Source organism: Helicoverpa armigera, chromosome 10 (assembly GCF_030705265.1).
Source record: "Helicoverpa armigera isolate CAAS_96S chromosome 10, ASM3070526v1, whole genome shotgun sequence".
Lineage (NCBI taxonomy): Eukaryota > Metazoa > Arthropoda > Insecta > Lepidoptera > Noctuidae > Helicoverpa > Helicoverpa armigera.
In genome coordinates, this window is record NC_087129.1 from 20,937 (window position 1) to 37,355 (window position 16,419).

The following is a 16,419-nucleotide window of genomic DNA, read 5'->3' on the forward strand; positions in this document are numbered from 1 at the left end:
TCGGGAATAAAGGCTGTTGTTTTTACAATATAACTCAAGACTTTGTATGCATCTATCAAATCGACAAAAACGTCTTTCAATGCGACAACTTCATATGAACTACATCAAGCAGATGAAGTAATTGTACCGATAGATTCCACTCCACAATCATGGTTTTCAAAAACAACAACATTGATTCATGTGTTCACAGAAGAGGCGTCACGTTACTAATGCGTACGCAGATCATGCTTATTTATCATTCGCCAGGCGACTGTGTGCTGTAAGCGGTGAATCATACAATGACGTCACCGTCAAAACTTGGACGACATCCCCGAGAGAATCGCGCTCATAGGGATGATGAGAGCTCTCCAAATATTTTATGAGTACTATCCTAACTGGCGTTGATTTGAGATGCGAAGTTTCAAATGATCTATCTGTAACGTTATTTAGGAGACACCATTGAGTGTAGTCAGCGCAATGTGGACGCGATTTCGGCGTGTATTGTATTGATCTCGTGAGAATCTGTGTTCAACAGTTAGCGAGGCGATGCGCTGCACGGAGCGAGCGGACCGACCGGTAATTAAATCCGGCCACAACCGGTGCACCACCGGCCCGGCGACTATCGATCACGTTTGTCTAATGAAACTGTAACATGAGCCTACGTACACCACAAAGGGTTTCTAAATTCATAAAGTTACCCGAGACAGTTAATTTCGCAGACCTTGTGCACGTCTGCTCGGCTGCTGTATTAGTGCCGCGTCTAGCATATTAATGAAGCACTTAGTTCGTAATTATTTCATTGCGTCTAAGTACAACAGCACCTAGTGTACGTTCCGACTCGACCACTGTTATGTATGATTAATAGTGCACGGATTACGGCAGAATGAAATGCAATGCAGCCGCAGACACTTTATTTTGGTGTCGGTATTTTCTAGCTGCGCTTTCGATAGCAAACATAATATTTTTTAGCGTTGGACGTCTACATTTATTGTTCCCGACACAGCCGTTATCAGCGATACACTTTCATTTAAAAGTAATAAGGTAGATTATCTCATAAACGTGTTATTATGGTATACCACGAGTGAGGCGATTGCCATCTTCAGGTGGTTTGCAGTGGCGAACACGCGAAGGAGACGGCCGACTGAGACACGCAATCGCGGTTCCATTAGGAGAATGTACGGCCTTATCGAAATATGATCATAACAATTATAACAATTATTATAATACAGCATATCTTGAGAGGTGAAAGTCAATCATCAAGTTTAATATCACAGAATTAAATACTTTTAGTTTTTTCAGTTGTTACTAAATGACCGACAGTCAGTATCATCCAACATCAATGAACTGCACATGTACTATGGCGCATGTTTGGTCCATGGTGATCTCAAATTCCAATCAGTCCAATCGTAAAATCATGTCCATATAGAATGTATCAATTCAATGGTATTTACACATTATTTCAGGGAGCGACTATTAACTTGTGCTCATGGCCAAGACAATATTATTGTAATGTGAACAAAACTATTGATATAGTCACAAAATATTGATTTATTATTACAAATAAAGTTGAACAGGACTTGGCTTCTATGCGATCTCAAAACTTTTTACGGTGGAGGAATTGCGTAGAGGATTGGCTTTTTTTACATTTAATGTTTTTGGTGGGATCTAATTTATTTTTTGTAGGTCTCCTTCTTCTCTAAGTATATAACAAATTAAATTAACTTACATGCAACTAACGAAATATATAACAAACTAAATATGTAGAACTAAACTAGCACGTAAACAACATTTTTAAAATAAATTAAACAATTTCGAAATTGTCGAATTTTTTAATCGAATATCTTTTAGAATAAAAGAGATTTATTTCAGAGGTAGATGGCGCTATCACATGAAATTATTTTTTTTTTTAACTAAAAACCGTAGCGCGATTTAGACCAGGACAACGCCATCTATCGAGCGAGCATGCAGTATTTATCGCACTGCATTAATATGAAAGATTTTATCATTATTCATTTTATTTTAACCTAGCTTTTTTATTCATATGTATGTATATTTAATACATAATAACAATATACCACACTACGTAACAATAAAACAAATAGTAACATTTTGTACATAAATAAATAACAAAGTTATCAATGCAGTCAAAATTCATACACAATGTTCTTGAAAACCGCAAATATAAATTTGTTTCCTATTTTTTATTAAGTTTTAAGGTTTTATAATTTTCCTTTATATGTAGCCAATAACCTATCTTGGTGCCAAATTTGAAGGTTCTAAGTTTGCTAGAAGTACCTTAGACTTTTGATGATCGGTCAGTGAGTGAGTCAGTGACAAAATGGTGTAACTTTGATCGCTCATAACTCGTAAACTATTTATTCAAATTTCTTGTAATTTTGGGACTGAGCTTGTTCTAATACTTACTCTTGGTCATCGAAAACCTAAACTCCTAGCTTTGTTCACATGGAAGATACAGGGGGCTGAAATAGCCGCGAAACGCTTCGAGAAAAGATGGTACGGCCGTGCCCGCTTTGCTCGAGTCTTATTGGCACTGCCGTGCCCTCAGATCTCGATGCAATAGTATAACATTCTTTAATTTCATCAAGTAAAATCTTGTGTTAGTCGTACTATTGAAATTCAGTACAATTTGTTCTGAATTGTGTTTCAGGCTTTATCGGCTAACTTTTTCCAACGACGCTGCTTTTAGTCAAACCAGATGCATGCCTGTGTTACCTCATCAACCTCCTCGTAAGAATTTTGAATGTAAAAAATAATTGGTCGTTATCTGCGTGATTAGATATAGTTTCACGTAAGCAACAACGGCATTCAGTAAATATGTCCGAAATTAATAAATAGGATACAAGAGAGGTTGTACATGCGCAGGCGCAGTCCTTGAGTGGCGGCCAGTGAGTCCGGCGCCCGGTGCGCGTGCACTGGTGTTGTGTTTCGTTCTCACGCCTCGCGCACACAACTTCGCTTCGTAGATACCTAGCTAGTTAGCCTACAATACGACGCTAAATAGGCTAGGTACAATTAAATCACTACTCTAAATACTAAAAGATTGTAAAATTCAACTGTGTTGTTACATAGAAAAATAATACGCTAAACAAGTATTTCATGTTGACATTCACTTTACTTCGAATGTTTCTCGATTCTTCTTTACGTTGCTTTTCGTTGTGCGAAAATATTTAATATTTAATCTACGAGTATTATATTTCAAATAAAAGAACAGAATAAGTGTGTTTTTATCGCAAACAGATCTGGCAGACATCTTAGGATGGATAGAGATGTTTGCATAAGATAGCTTGGTCGACTCGGAGGTGCTATGTTGTGGAAGCGATAAGCGAACGTCGTTATATTTAGCGTGGACGTACGCAGCCGGCCGTGTATCGCGCTTTATTCTCTAATATTATGCAGTTAGAAGCCAACTGCAGCACTGTGTGTGCACACAACACGTACAATATATCTCTCACACAATGAACAGACAAGCCAATGAATAGCCCCGCAGTTGATGCACATCCTAGCTCTGTGAATAGATTATATTGTCGGCATTTAACCGTTATCTGGGTTCATATTCATTAGACTGTTGTGTTGTGTGATTGTGTGGTCAATACGCTGTGATTGCGGCCATGTGATTGCAATCTGCTGCTTCCAATCAATTGACTAAGCGATAATATTTCAATTGAAAACATGAAGCCGTCATCGACGTTGGAAAAAACAGCCGATAAGAAGTTGTAATTGTCCTCTGTGCCTTGTGGTTTGACGCCATTAATACGACAGCCTGTCCTTGTGCACTGTGTAGGTTAATCATGAATCCGTCGTGTTTGTGTGTCTGTGTCAGTTATCTGGCGACCGACATGCAACTCAATGATATGCAAAAGAAATAGTTCTGCTGCTGATATGTGTGGAATTGTAGCGGACTTTGCATCCACACCTAATTGCGTGTTTATTGGAAATAATTAACGTGATTAGCTTAAGTATGAGTAATGGTATCAAGTGAGTCATGGAATACGAAGTGAACATTTTATGCCTAACTATATGTATAATACAGAAAGCGATTGGTTAAGTAAGAAAGGAATAATAGGTAAAAATGAATCAATCTTGACATCAGAAGTTATGCAACGAATGGATAGAAATATCGCGATTGTTCCACAAAAAAACTTAGTACCAGCTGTCCATTTAAGTTATCATGTGCGTGCACAATGCAATGCAGAGAATGTTAGTAGACTTCATCTCTTCCCTTCTCCGTCAACTGATACTCGTTTGCGTGTTGCTAGGTTCACTTTTCTATGGATTTCGTAAATGGTTATCGGAATCGTTCCATACATCTTGTCCCACTAAGCTTGTATTGTCCTCATACTTTTATAGCCTGTATTGTTTGTCAGTTTACGAAGGTTTTCGTTTTTTTTTTCAGCAACTTAGTCCATCAGCACTTTTTTGATCTGATAAGTTTTTTTATGATAATTAGGTACCTGGCATACTTGATTATTAAAGAAAAGATCGTAAAAGTGATAATTGTTAGGTCTTAATCTTCAGTGTCCGTTGTGTGCAGCTTTGGAATTTCCTTCATTTAGTTATAAAGTAAACGCGTCACCAATTCGCTGTTCATGCGGTAAACATGAATACAACTCTCTTGTCTTTTCTTATTGTAATTCAGTAAACCCGCGATCGTCACGACAAGGTCGCCACAGTTTACTCATTATTCGCAAATTGCGAACCTTAGCATCGCACATATGACACCTTGACATTGTGTACAATGATAATTACTTAGAACTAGAGACTGAGAGAGATAACGTACGTATTAGGTAATTTGCTTAATTATGCTAGCTACAGTTTTCTATATCTATGTATTTGGGTGAGAACATGAGTAATTCTGTTGATACATAATATGTATTGTAACAATTGTCCAGTGTAACTAGGTCACATAAATTGTATTATCGTAAGCGATGTGTTGTCGTTGCCAGTAACCAGGAAATAATGGCCAGATCTAAAGCTTAACTGTATTGTGGGCGGTGGTCAACATCATTTGGAAACATCGAATAAAACGATATCATGGTTATCTATTCAACTTGACAAATATGTACCTACGTGACTCTAATTATGGAAATCAATTACGATGACATCATTTGTTGTTTACTTTGCCGAGATCCAATAATTAATGAAATTATTGTAACCGATGTAACCGATGCGTGGTGGGATTTCCTGTAAGTTTTCGAAGCCGACATTTATTTTCCTGGTTATTTATATGAACGACTCATGAGTACAGACATACGGATCAGATTGCGCTCACAAATATGGAAAACTTGGTCCATGACGTAATGTCGGCTAGTTATGGCTTAAATGAGTAACGTTAAAAGCATTCGCGTGGTCGATACAGAGTGTTCGAGAGAATTAGCATATTGAAATTAAATTAAACGACTTAGCTGACGATATCTCATTAGGGTTAACCGCGGCCTCGGCACTCACTGGCAATGTTACAATGTTATGTCGCGAACTGTTGCACTATAACCAAGGTATGCATATTTCCTTAATTATGGCGGTGTGAGTTAACATTGAATAACTAATTATGTCCATTAGACCTTCGGTATTTGATGCATATTGAGAATATGACGTTCTACTCACGTTCTACAAGATCAAGTGTTATATCAACATTAGCGTTTGTCTTTTAAAGTTATCTGTATTATGTACGTTCTCTTCGTTAACACTGACAATGCAATAATGTTCATTGTATACGAAGTTTCACGCGTATACTACATAGCTAGCTTTTAGTTGATTGTGTAATGGGTAGCTATTATCATTGACAGCTTGAAAGATTTTCAGAGTCGCATTTAAATAAGTATGATTCATTGTGTTTGTGTCAAAATGTTAGGTACATTACGACGTGGCTTGAGGTACCTGTAAGGAGATCTTACAAGAATAAATTACTAAAAACAAATACAAGGTTGTTAGTGAGCCAGTTTTTGTAGCTAAACGATCTAATTTATACTTATGACATCGTAATGTATGAGTCGAAGACTTTAGTTTTAACCTTTAACGTTGTTGCTAAACCACTGGCTGCCCATTTTAATACAAATTATACTAGAGAACAACGCTGTGAGCGTAGCGGTGACGGTGACGACACAGAAAAAGTCGCCACAAAGTCATGTCTCTTAAATAGAAGCATGTCCATCCACCGATTTGATCGGTTTTTTGATACGGGAAACCCTTTATTCTATTGTAGTAAGAGTCCGTGTTAATGTGCAGTGTTGCATGTGTCAGGTGTTCTGCGACATAGTGGTGCGCGACGGCGAGATGGTGTGCGTGGAGCTGGTGGCGCGTGGCCGGGGCTGCGCCGCGCAGGCCGTCATCTTCCTCGGCTCCATCCGCTACGACATCCTCACCAGGGTCTATGACTCCAGGGTAAGTGCTCCAAAATGATATCTACTTTATATCGGGATTTATCATCCTTTCTATAAAATTATTAAGTTTTATGATATAGTATGCCAGATTTTTATCTGAATAACAGTTGCTCTTTTTCACTGTTAAGCCTCATTTTACAGAAACGTTAATATTCCTGCGTTTTTGTTTATTTGTCGTTTTATTTTCTAATGTAAAAAGCATTCACATTAAGCTGTTGTGGTTCTCTCACCAGATTGTCTCGAGATCTGTGGTGCCTTTTGCGACTCCATTACTGAGTTGTGATGAGTTTGGTTATCACGTCTGTTTAGCGTGTGTATGTAGTAGTTGCAGGCTATGAGTGACTTCGTGATGTGTGAACTGAACTAATGTGAACTTACGTAAATAATGCCACGAGCTCGGCCCAATGCGTGGGAGATAATCAATATCAAACTATGAAAAGATGTTCTTTTCGGCATTTCACTGTAACTGTGACATTTAGGTGACTCATTTGATATTTAAATTATTGATATTATATTTTGATGTCACGTCTAAAGTAAACGAATGTAGTCTACTTTAACGTGGAGTTCAACTTATTTTTTCAGTAAAATGTGGTGTATCGAGCACCTAAATAGGTATCATTGTGTTATACTACGATAGGTATCCAAGATTTAGGATATGGAAATAATATGTTATGAAATTCAATGTCAGTGATAAAAGCTTAGATTATTTGCGATAATTTATGTGCTTTGCATGAGTCACTGAGGGCTCACAGCTCATGGTTATGTATATTTTAGAGAAGGTACACAGGGTCCGTGTCAGTGGGTAAGTGTCGAGAGTAAATGTCGCGGCCGGAGGGCGCAGGCCCGAGCAACAAGTGTCATGGCGTCACCGCTAATTGCCGGGCGCTGGGCTTAGACGACCTCACCAAAATCAAAACAAAACATGTATCCGGCTTCCTGCTACATAACATTAGCATATTTAGAATCCGCCAAAGCGTTCATTTGGGTACCATGGACATAAGTGCCAACTATTGCGCAGATTCACAGCTGAAGTGAGTTGACAAACGGCTCAAGTCGTGATATAAGGCATGTTGTAGTGCCTCAGACAATGGGCAAAGAAGAAATGTCGACAAACGCTTCCGAGTGTCGCGAAGTGCTCGCGAGCACAATGGCCGCCGCCGGGGGCTGTGCCTACAGAGCCGCGGCCCGCGAGACCTCGCGCTCGACGCTCGTGAGCAACTCTATTGTTCCGCTCTCGAGCGACTGTTAGCAACGACATCGTCAACAAACAAACTTTAACATTTTTTAAGCCTTAACGTATCAAGACTTCCGCCAAGGAAAGCGATTAAGTACTTATGGATACAGGCTAGGTCATGTCGCGTTACAAAATAGCCTGTATTTTAGACACGATTACAACAATTTAAAAATACTAACTACATTCAATATAACTTGTAATTAGTGGGTGCATATTAGCGGTTTCTATTTACTGTTGATAATTTACTGTTGCATGGAGTACGGCTTATCGCATCTCTGTAAAGAATGATGTAGCCGATGTAGGCTAGCATTCTAGCAAGCTGAGCGTTTGAAATGCTACTCCAACTTGTCATTTCCTGTAAATACCTATCTTATAAATGCGCTACTCATGTAAGTGATTAAAATCTTAATGAAGTACCTACTGAATAATATAGAAAAATATAATAATTCATGTATGGTCGATAACGCGAAGATCCGCTTAGACAACGTGAGCATATCGTATCTGGACGCAGATTAGACAACGTATCTCTAAATACGTTTGCCATGCGATAAACCGACGGATAAAATGCATATTTGACCATATTTATGAACGCTGCTATATGCATGTACATAATAATATGTCATAATTAATTTTTTGTCGTGTTTGTTAACCTTTGCTAGTATCATTTGCCGAACCGGATACGCGTTACTTAGGTATAATTTGACGCTAGTCGGGATATCTGCTGCGTCTGAGCGTTATCGTCGCTGCTCGCATGGAGCTCGCTGTTTTCCGTTCATCTTAATAAACTAATACAAACATTCTTCAGTTAGTTGATGACTAATAGCGATAAGCCGGTTACACAATAAGTGCTTCACGGTTTTCGTCCTCGTCATTTGCGGTTAAATTTAACCTTGTTAACCTTGTTGGTTGTTATAAAACATACGATGACAGAATAATAGTGTATTCCAGGATCCAAGTAGGTACTGATGTAGTAGGTAGGTATGTCGTTAGAAGCTTTCTATAGTAAGTCATGAGCACGAACGTAATCATGGTTGTTAGCTCGAGGAATCCATACAAATGGCGGCAGTTCATTATAACGTAGTTGTAGCCGGCGCGGCCTTGCCACGGGTCCTTTCCGATACACACCCTCTTGCCTAATGGAATATTAATGTTTTCTCCAGCGGCTTTGTGTTCTCCCGCCACAATTTGCGAGAAACTACAGACCATTGTTACGTACATCGGTTAGAGAATGTTCCACATCCTCGGACCATCTAAAAGTTCGCAAATGACTGTCGATATATGATCTAGAACTTTCCAGAATAAAAGTAATTTGCCGCTACTCTGGCTCGTGTACAATATTTCAGTACAGTACAGTTACAGGCGGTGGGAATCGAAACACATCGCGCGGCCCGCACAACCAGAACGTTAATGCTTTATCATCATTTTCGCATCGATATAATATGTATTTGGCGATACCATAACGACCACCATCAAAATATCAATAGGCTCTAAATAAGTTAGAAACCAGATGAAATAGGAACCAGTTAACCATATAACTGAGGACAACAAGTGAAACAATGAGGACAACAAGTTTCATGACAATCTCAGATCGTTACCGGCTTGATTCGGTTGGAGTTAACGTTACCTGTTGAGCTTCCAACCACTTTTGTTCCCATTGTATCCCTGCGCCCATGTGGAGATATTTTACGAACGGAACAGTATAATGTAGGTATGGGCGCAGATTCGCGACATCTCGCCAAATTGTATTGGCTATTGATTCATCGCGTCACAAGCTTCTTGCTTTTTAATATCATCGATCGATTTCACTGATATCGTTGTTTTGACATTATATTGCATTAATATTCAAACGATAACAACGGCAACAGTTCGCTCGGATAAAAAATGCTTTATCACATCGGCCTCTATGTCGATAAATCCTTAGGATGCCGGATCTGCGATAACTGTCCGAAAGCCTCGTGACTTTGTTACGTTGTGCTCGTATCTCGTAGAAAATTCTAGATTCACTTATTATCAGATTGTATCTTTTCAGGAATTCTAAAATATGTGGCTCGTTTTACATAACACTTTCTGATTGCGATTCGCAAAATTACCTATCTGAAAGTCGATCTAAGAAGTCTTGCGTAAACTTCGTTGTTTTAATTAATACGCTTTTATGTCGAGTGTACGATATGAAATAAAGTTGTGCAGAATATCGCTGTAACATGTTCAAATAAGTTTCTAATAACGTAAGTACCTACTTCATTATTATCTAAGCAATGCTCTTCAGGTAACGTAGTATCTTCATTTTCACTTATCTCGTATTTGAATTATCGTTATAATCCCATGAATAAAGTTATAAAATGGCATTAAACGAGTGACAATCGCTTCTCAGATCACTTATATGATACTCTTTACTCCACTTAATAAACAATTCTAGCCCGAAAGTCATAATACCTGCTCCGTGCCAACGCGACGCGGCGGAGACGTGGGTACAAGAAGGACAACTTGACATACTTAACTTGGCTTAATTTATGTACGCAAAAAATACGACAGTAAAAACTTGATATTATTTTATAAAACATGTCTTGCCGGGATTGTTGGAATGTCGCTCTACCAGTTTCACACAGAATGTATTTAGTAGATTTTAACATGAATAGACACACATTATGTTGTCGCGATGACTGAGTAAATAGTCATAAAGTGAAAGGCGAGCGATCCCTTCCTGTGACGGGAGCTGGGTTTACGAGGTGTGCGTTATGGGGAGTCGCGGCGCCGGCACGACGTCACGCGGCGCCGGCCTTCCACTCGCCTCACAGAATACGTCTCATATCGCACCCTCTATCATTGCACGATTTTCTGGGATCTGCGTGATGAGAATTATCATATCGAACCTTCTCTAGAACGTGCTGTTGATTATTGGATAGTCTTTGAATACGTTACTTTTGAGATGAATCTCAACATTGGTGGCATTTTATCGGTAGCGACATAATTTTCGCAATCCACGTCATTATAGCTTAGAGACCGTTAGAGCCATTAAAGAGCGGAAGGTCTCCTTTCACGTGGCGTGTGTAGCGCGTCACTGCGCGGTCCACTACGGTCACTGCTGGCCATTGACGAGACTTGTGTCATGTTTTACATACGACTATTTTTGGTACGGTATTTTGTATTAAAATATCACTAAGAACAAAGAATGATTTTAAGAAAGTTTATTACGACGAATCTTGATAAAACTTTCAAGGAAATAAATTACAAAACGCCATTAGGAAGTGTCTCCCAGTAAAGTCGGGGTGTGTCGGTGTATTAACAAGGCCTGATTAATGGCAGACTAATTGATCAGTGTCTGTGGTGGAGCAAACAAGCAGGCTGTAGTCGTGACGTCACGCCGCCCGCGCCCGCCCCCGCGCCTGCTCCCTCAGCCTGGGACTGCCAGTACACTGCTGTGTACTAGGTTAGTTACCACATACTATTGTACTCACATGAAGCCATGCAATCAACTACAACGGTATTTATTGCTAGATTACAAGCAGTTTATTGTATACCTACTCGCATCTAGCGATTAGTTTTGCCATTGTTTTATTACATAACGTTAGAAGACCATGTTTCATGTAAAATAATAATATTAGGTATTACGATCATTTGATTGTAAGCGTGTACCTATTAAGTATTTGTTTATGAGTTGACGCGTGCTCGGTACATTTTGGAGCATTCATCGCTAATCCGTGGAGCGGGCGCCGCCGAGGGTGCCGGCTGACATCAGTAAGGGCGCACACGTCACGCGTGATCTCATCTCACCACCCGACACCATCACCCTCTCACGAATGGGTAACCATGTCTATACTATGTGCGGCAAATACTGCTGCAACGTTATTGTCATATCTTTTGTATTAAACTCATTGCTCGTTAAGCAAAATGTCGCATGTAACAGACAGTTTTCCACTGATTAGCAGTTTTCAAGTTTTTAGAAATGTGTTTGTATACTTCACATATTCGCCATCTAGTTAGAGCTTCTCATTCAGCCACCCGGCCACTTCAATGTGCCAGTGTGTGCGAGCGCCCCGCGGCGCGACATCGTCCTCGACACCTAGTGTGGGATGCTGCCGTCGATTGTCTCAAGTGGGTGTCTCAGGAAAATGCTGTCACTGTCAGTTTGCCACAAGTAGGCCATCTGTTCGGCTTGTATCGATTGCCGGCATGCCGCCGTCCGCACTCCATCACAGCTTGACACTAGTAACACTTGACGCCTTTACATCATTATAATTACCTTCAAGTGGTTACTAAGTGGACTTCGAGCACTTTTCGCTACTTGTCTCTATCTCGTGACTTTGTTACTAAACTTGCCGTCGGTTAATAGGTCTACTCTTGCGTAAAAAATAGAACAATCATTATCAGGGACCCTGAACTGTATTGTTGACGGCGGAAACTAGTTCCTTACTTATTCATTGCTTGCTCGTCGTTTGTGCAATGTCACGTCGGCTAAGTATATCAAAGACAGGCGAAGCTACGTATTGATTTGAATAACTTTCTTTTATAGTTGTGTTTATGTAAGTACATATGTTATCGTCATGAATCATGTGGTGAGTGCGAGTGGGAACAATAGGTGTGTGCGCGGGGTCGACAGCCGACGTGCTTGGCTGAGGGCCGGTGGTTCGGCTGTAGGGCACTATGACTCACGTGCGCGTCACTACAGACGGAGCACTAAAGGGCACAGTCTGGCCGTTCACGCCCGCCGCTCTTGTTGACCTACTTCTTTTTGCAACTCATCGCGATTCCCAAACGAGCTTTTCATTTGGAAGCTTTATTTCTCGTATTCCAAATGCAGATTCTCATGTTTTCGAAAGATTTATGACGTAGGTAACTAGTTGTTTACGCGGTTTCGCCTGCGTCTAAAGGGAATTATTTCCCGCACCCGGATGAAAGATTAGGTACTCCTTGTTACATCAGCTGTTAGAGACAGTCACTCTAATTGTGTTTATTAGTAGGTAAATGTAGATGACATAATTTTGGTTTGGAATGAATGAGTACAAGCTTCTGAAGATATCTGTAAACTTCTCTGTTGGTGTCACAGGACACTGATAAGTTCAAAGGCGTATTAGGGATACTTGGGATATACCTATTAAATATACCATTGCTTACCAACATGGGGATATTAATTTGTAATTTATAGTAAAATATTGCGCAACGCGTGTTAAATGTAGATTGGTTACTATTAAAAGCCGTATAGTGTTAGAGCGGCCTCCGCCCACTGATGTGATGCGGTGGCTATTGGACCGGTTTGTGGCAGTACATGACAACTCGTTCCATTATCTCAGGAATTTGTTGCTTCATTCATCTCAATATCACGACGAAATTTACAAACGTACGATTAGTATTAAATAGGTATTAATTGTCTTTTACATATTAGGATTTTAATTATTATTTCCCTATTCTGGGAACTTTACTTCTAATTATTAAAACAATAGAGCAGAAACATGCCTATATGCCTAAGTGAAGGCTGTAGTAGCAGGATATTATATATTTTCTCCTTGTATTATTTTTGACGTAATTATAAAACAATGTCGTGTTTAGCATGTTTGTGCGGCGAGAGTGCGGCGTGAGGCGGAGGCGCGCGTACGCGAGCTACACGCATACAGATAAACTCGTTCCCAGCGCACGCCTGCTGCACTTCCCGCCACAAAGCCCATTGTTACGACACAATATCGCTGCTTGCTTTCAGCTATTGTATGCTTTCTTTTCTCTATGAAAAGTGAATGTTTGAGTTACGTGAAAACTGAGAGTTGATCGATGTACTTTAAGCAATTGTAGGAATTTTGCTGTTCGTTATCTATGCTACACATGGTTGTGTGTTGTTTCCAGCAAACGTCGCTGTCGACGAAGGTGGCGCAGCGCATGTCGTTCGGGCTGCTGGGCGGCAAGACGGCGAGCGCTGCGAGTTCGTGCGCATGAAGGCCCAGCGGCAAGGGCCACGCCGAGATGGCGGTGTCGCGGCCCCACGCCACCGGCCTCGACACGCCCTCCTCCGAGCCCGGCCTGCCCGCCACCGACATGTGGGACAGCGACTGGGACGACGACCCCGAGGAGATGTTCATGTACAGGCACCAGGTCAGAACGCATCACTAACCTTTCATTTAGGCACTGAGCACGGACTGCCATTACAGTAAGAATGTTTTGGTGCTGGTCAAGTAACCCCCGGCATGGTGTTCCAGCGCCGGCTGAGTGACCCGAGCGCGAACATCAACAACTTCGTCCGCGGCGGGTGGCGCACGCGGGACTCGCGCGACAAGAGCCGCCCGAGAATGAGGGGCTGGACTCACTCGTCAACGGCATCGCTGAAGTGGAGGCGGGTGACCTGCGCGACGGTGAGTACCATCATATGTAGCGAGCACCCTCCGCGGCAGGGCTTAATGCAATGCTCAAAGCAAAGATCCTTCATATTGCCTCGCTAACGCCATCTAGTGAACGCCATAATACCTATGTCGTAAGAACTTAATCAAATCCAATTAGAATCTTAATTATTTTATTGCAGTTGTGTAAATACATTTTCTTATAAATGTCCTATTTGTATGATGTAGGTATGTGAGCGCTCACTTGCTTGTTCAGTATGCGATGTTCAGTTGGTGTTCCGTCAGTATCAATATGAGGGTCTTAATGGGACTGATTGTATAAATGACTGTGACATTGAGCAGCGCCGAAAGTTCTCGGTCAATGATTTGTTCACTTTATCTTTATTGAGTTCACATTAAAGTTATTCGTTCCCTAATTGAAACGTGGTGTGCATGAATCAGACTTAGTGTGCTTTGATCTCGCCTACGTGGGCGGTGCGGCCCGGGGTAGTGCATGTGGTGGGCGGCGGGAGTACAGCGTTGCGTCCGGCAGGGCGGCGCGCGGACGTGTCGTCGCCGGCGTGCCTGGGCGCGGTGTCGCGGCGCGTGGCGGCGCAGCGCTCGGCGTCGGCGGACGCGTCGCAGCCGCCGCGGCGCCGCACGCCGGACGGCACGGCCGTGTACTACTGGTGCGACCTGCCGCGCCGCCACGCCGGTACTCGCCGCGCCGAGCCCCACTGCTGGCATACTTCACCGACCCATACGTCATATCACTTCATTTACTCTATTACACCATTCCATTTACATTACTTTATCATTCTTTTACACTTATTATAACCGTTAGTTAAAATACATTCTAAAGCTGAAATTCTATCCCACGCGTCTGTCGTATGCGACCGTAGGCCACGTCAATAGAAAAAGTATCGGTCGGAAGCCGTCGGTGGCACGCAACAGATACGTGGGAAAGAATTACAGCTTAGCTGATAGAGTCGTGTGTGTGTGAACTTGAGGACACTGAGGGTGGTGGTGTTGGCACAGAGCTGGACGACGGCGCGTACAACCCGCTGTGGGCGACGCGCGGCTTCACGCAGACCTTCCACCTGTGGAAGGAGGGCAAGCGCCAGCAGTCCACGCCGCTCAACGCCTACCTCACCTACGTCACGCTGCCCTGGTGGACCATCGCCAAAGGTAACAGCCACATACATTCATAAACACACCTTGTATGTCCATTCACACTCATGCCCAAAACCTTCCTCACTATTTTGCATTTATGAATATACTCATCAGCATTTCAATTCCTAGTACCTCTTTCAGGTTTCCTCTTAAGTTTTCTTCTTTAACTAATTCTATGTATAGTCTAAACTCGCCACAGATATTCCTGTTGTTATTTAAGAGCATACAAACTGTGGACCAGTAGGTACCACAGGTGGACCCATTGTATATGCGCTATACGGAAACTAATGTCCCTGTAACTAATTTCCAGACATCCTGGACCACCGCGAGGAGCCGGTGCTGACGTTCTGAGTGTCCGACTGACCTCGACGTTTTGTACTCTGTACACACACCCTCACGACGCCGTGCGGACCCCAACCAACGCACAAACTTACTCTAAGAACTGTTGTTTAGTGATAAACTGAACTCAATCCAGCCCTGTGAGATGTCCATTCCAATACTAATTATTTACTTATACAAAAATGTTACATGTTACGAGCTTCGAACTCGCTACAAAAACTGATGAAAGAAATCTAATTTTATCCTTATTTAATAAGCCAAAATGATAGATCTTCCTATGATAAAGTTAGTTTAAAATTTAAGTGACCACATTGACACAAGTTCTTGGCCTGAATGTAGCCTTTGCTAGGACTTGCGAGGACTTCCGATATTGAACAATGAAGATTTATGTCGTTTTCGCTGAAAACCATGTGGGTACTTTAGCATAAATGACACCTCCTATTGAATAGGTACTTTAAACTGTAACATCGTTATTAAAAACAGGAAATATTGTAAGAATAATACATGGTATTCAGCTATAAAAGGACTGTTCTATACCTACCCCATGTGTCCATAATACCCACACAGCTATAGACACGTAAGTCATGGTGTATCATATAGTGAGGGTGTAATGATTGCCTTATGGTCCGGCGTGTCTTTCTGAATATTTCGGTGTCGTGTGTCGTGTCTCTGATATTACGTGTACTACGCTTGCGCTACACTTGTGATCACTCAACTTCATTTCATTTAGATATAACTTCAAAAGTATTTTATACTTGACAAGGAAAATGTCCTCAGCAATATTACAAAAGGAACAAATAGATTTTAGGCCTTTAGTTTCAAACAATTAATATTTTCCTCGATAAACAATGGAGGATATATATTTAATTAATCAGTTAAATTCATTACCACTATAAGGAAATGTTAAACTATTGCATCAGTAAAACAAACATTTGTTTTCAATATTTGCCTCCGCGCTCGTACTTGCTAACAATATTAGTTTTGTCATCACATTTAC

At 41.2% G+C, this 16,419-nt stretch overlaps 1 protein-coding gene across 1 annotated transcript in view; it reads left to right on the plus strand.

Moving 5' to 3' along the window:
• LOC135117427 (uncharacterized protein KIAA0930 homolog) overlaps positions 1 to 16,419 on the plus strand; it is a 36,890-nt gene extending 20,471 nt beyond the window's left edge. The window contains 8 exon segments of the mRNA XM_064036692.1: positions 6,238 to 6,378; positions 13,444 to 13,507; positions 13,510 to 13,534; positions 13,536 to 13,689; positions 13,794 to 13,875; positions 13,878 to 13,946; positions 14,949 to 15,098; positions 15,394 to 16,419. Coding sequence (XP_063892762.1) covers positions 6,238 to 6,378; positions 13,444 to 13,507; positions 13,510 to 13,534; positions 13,536 to 13,689; positions 13,794 to 13,875; positions 13,878 to 13,946; positions 14,949 to 15,098; positions 15,394 to 15,434 — 726 coding nt within the window. The 3' untranslated portion in view covers positions 15,435 to 16,419.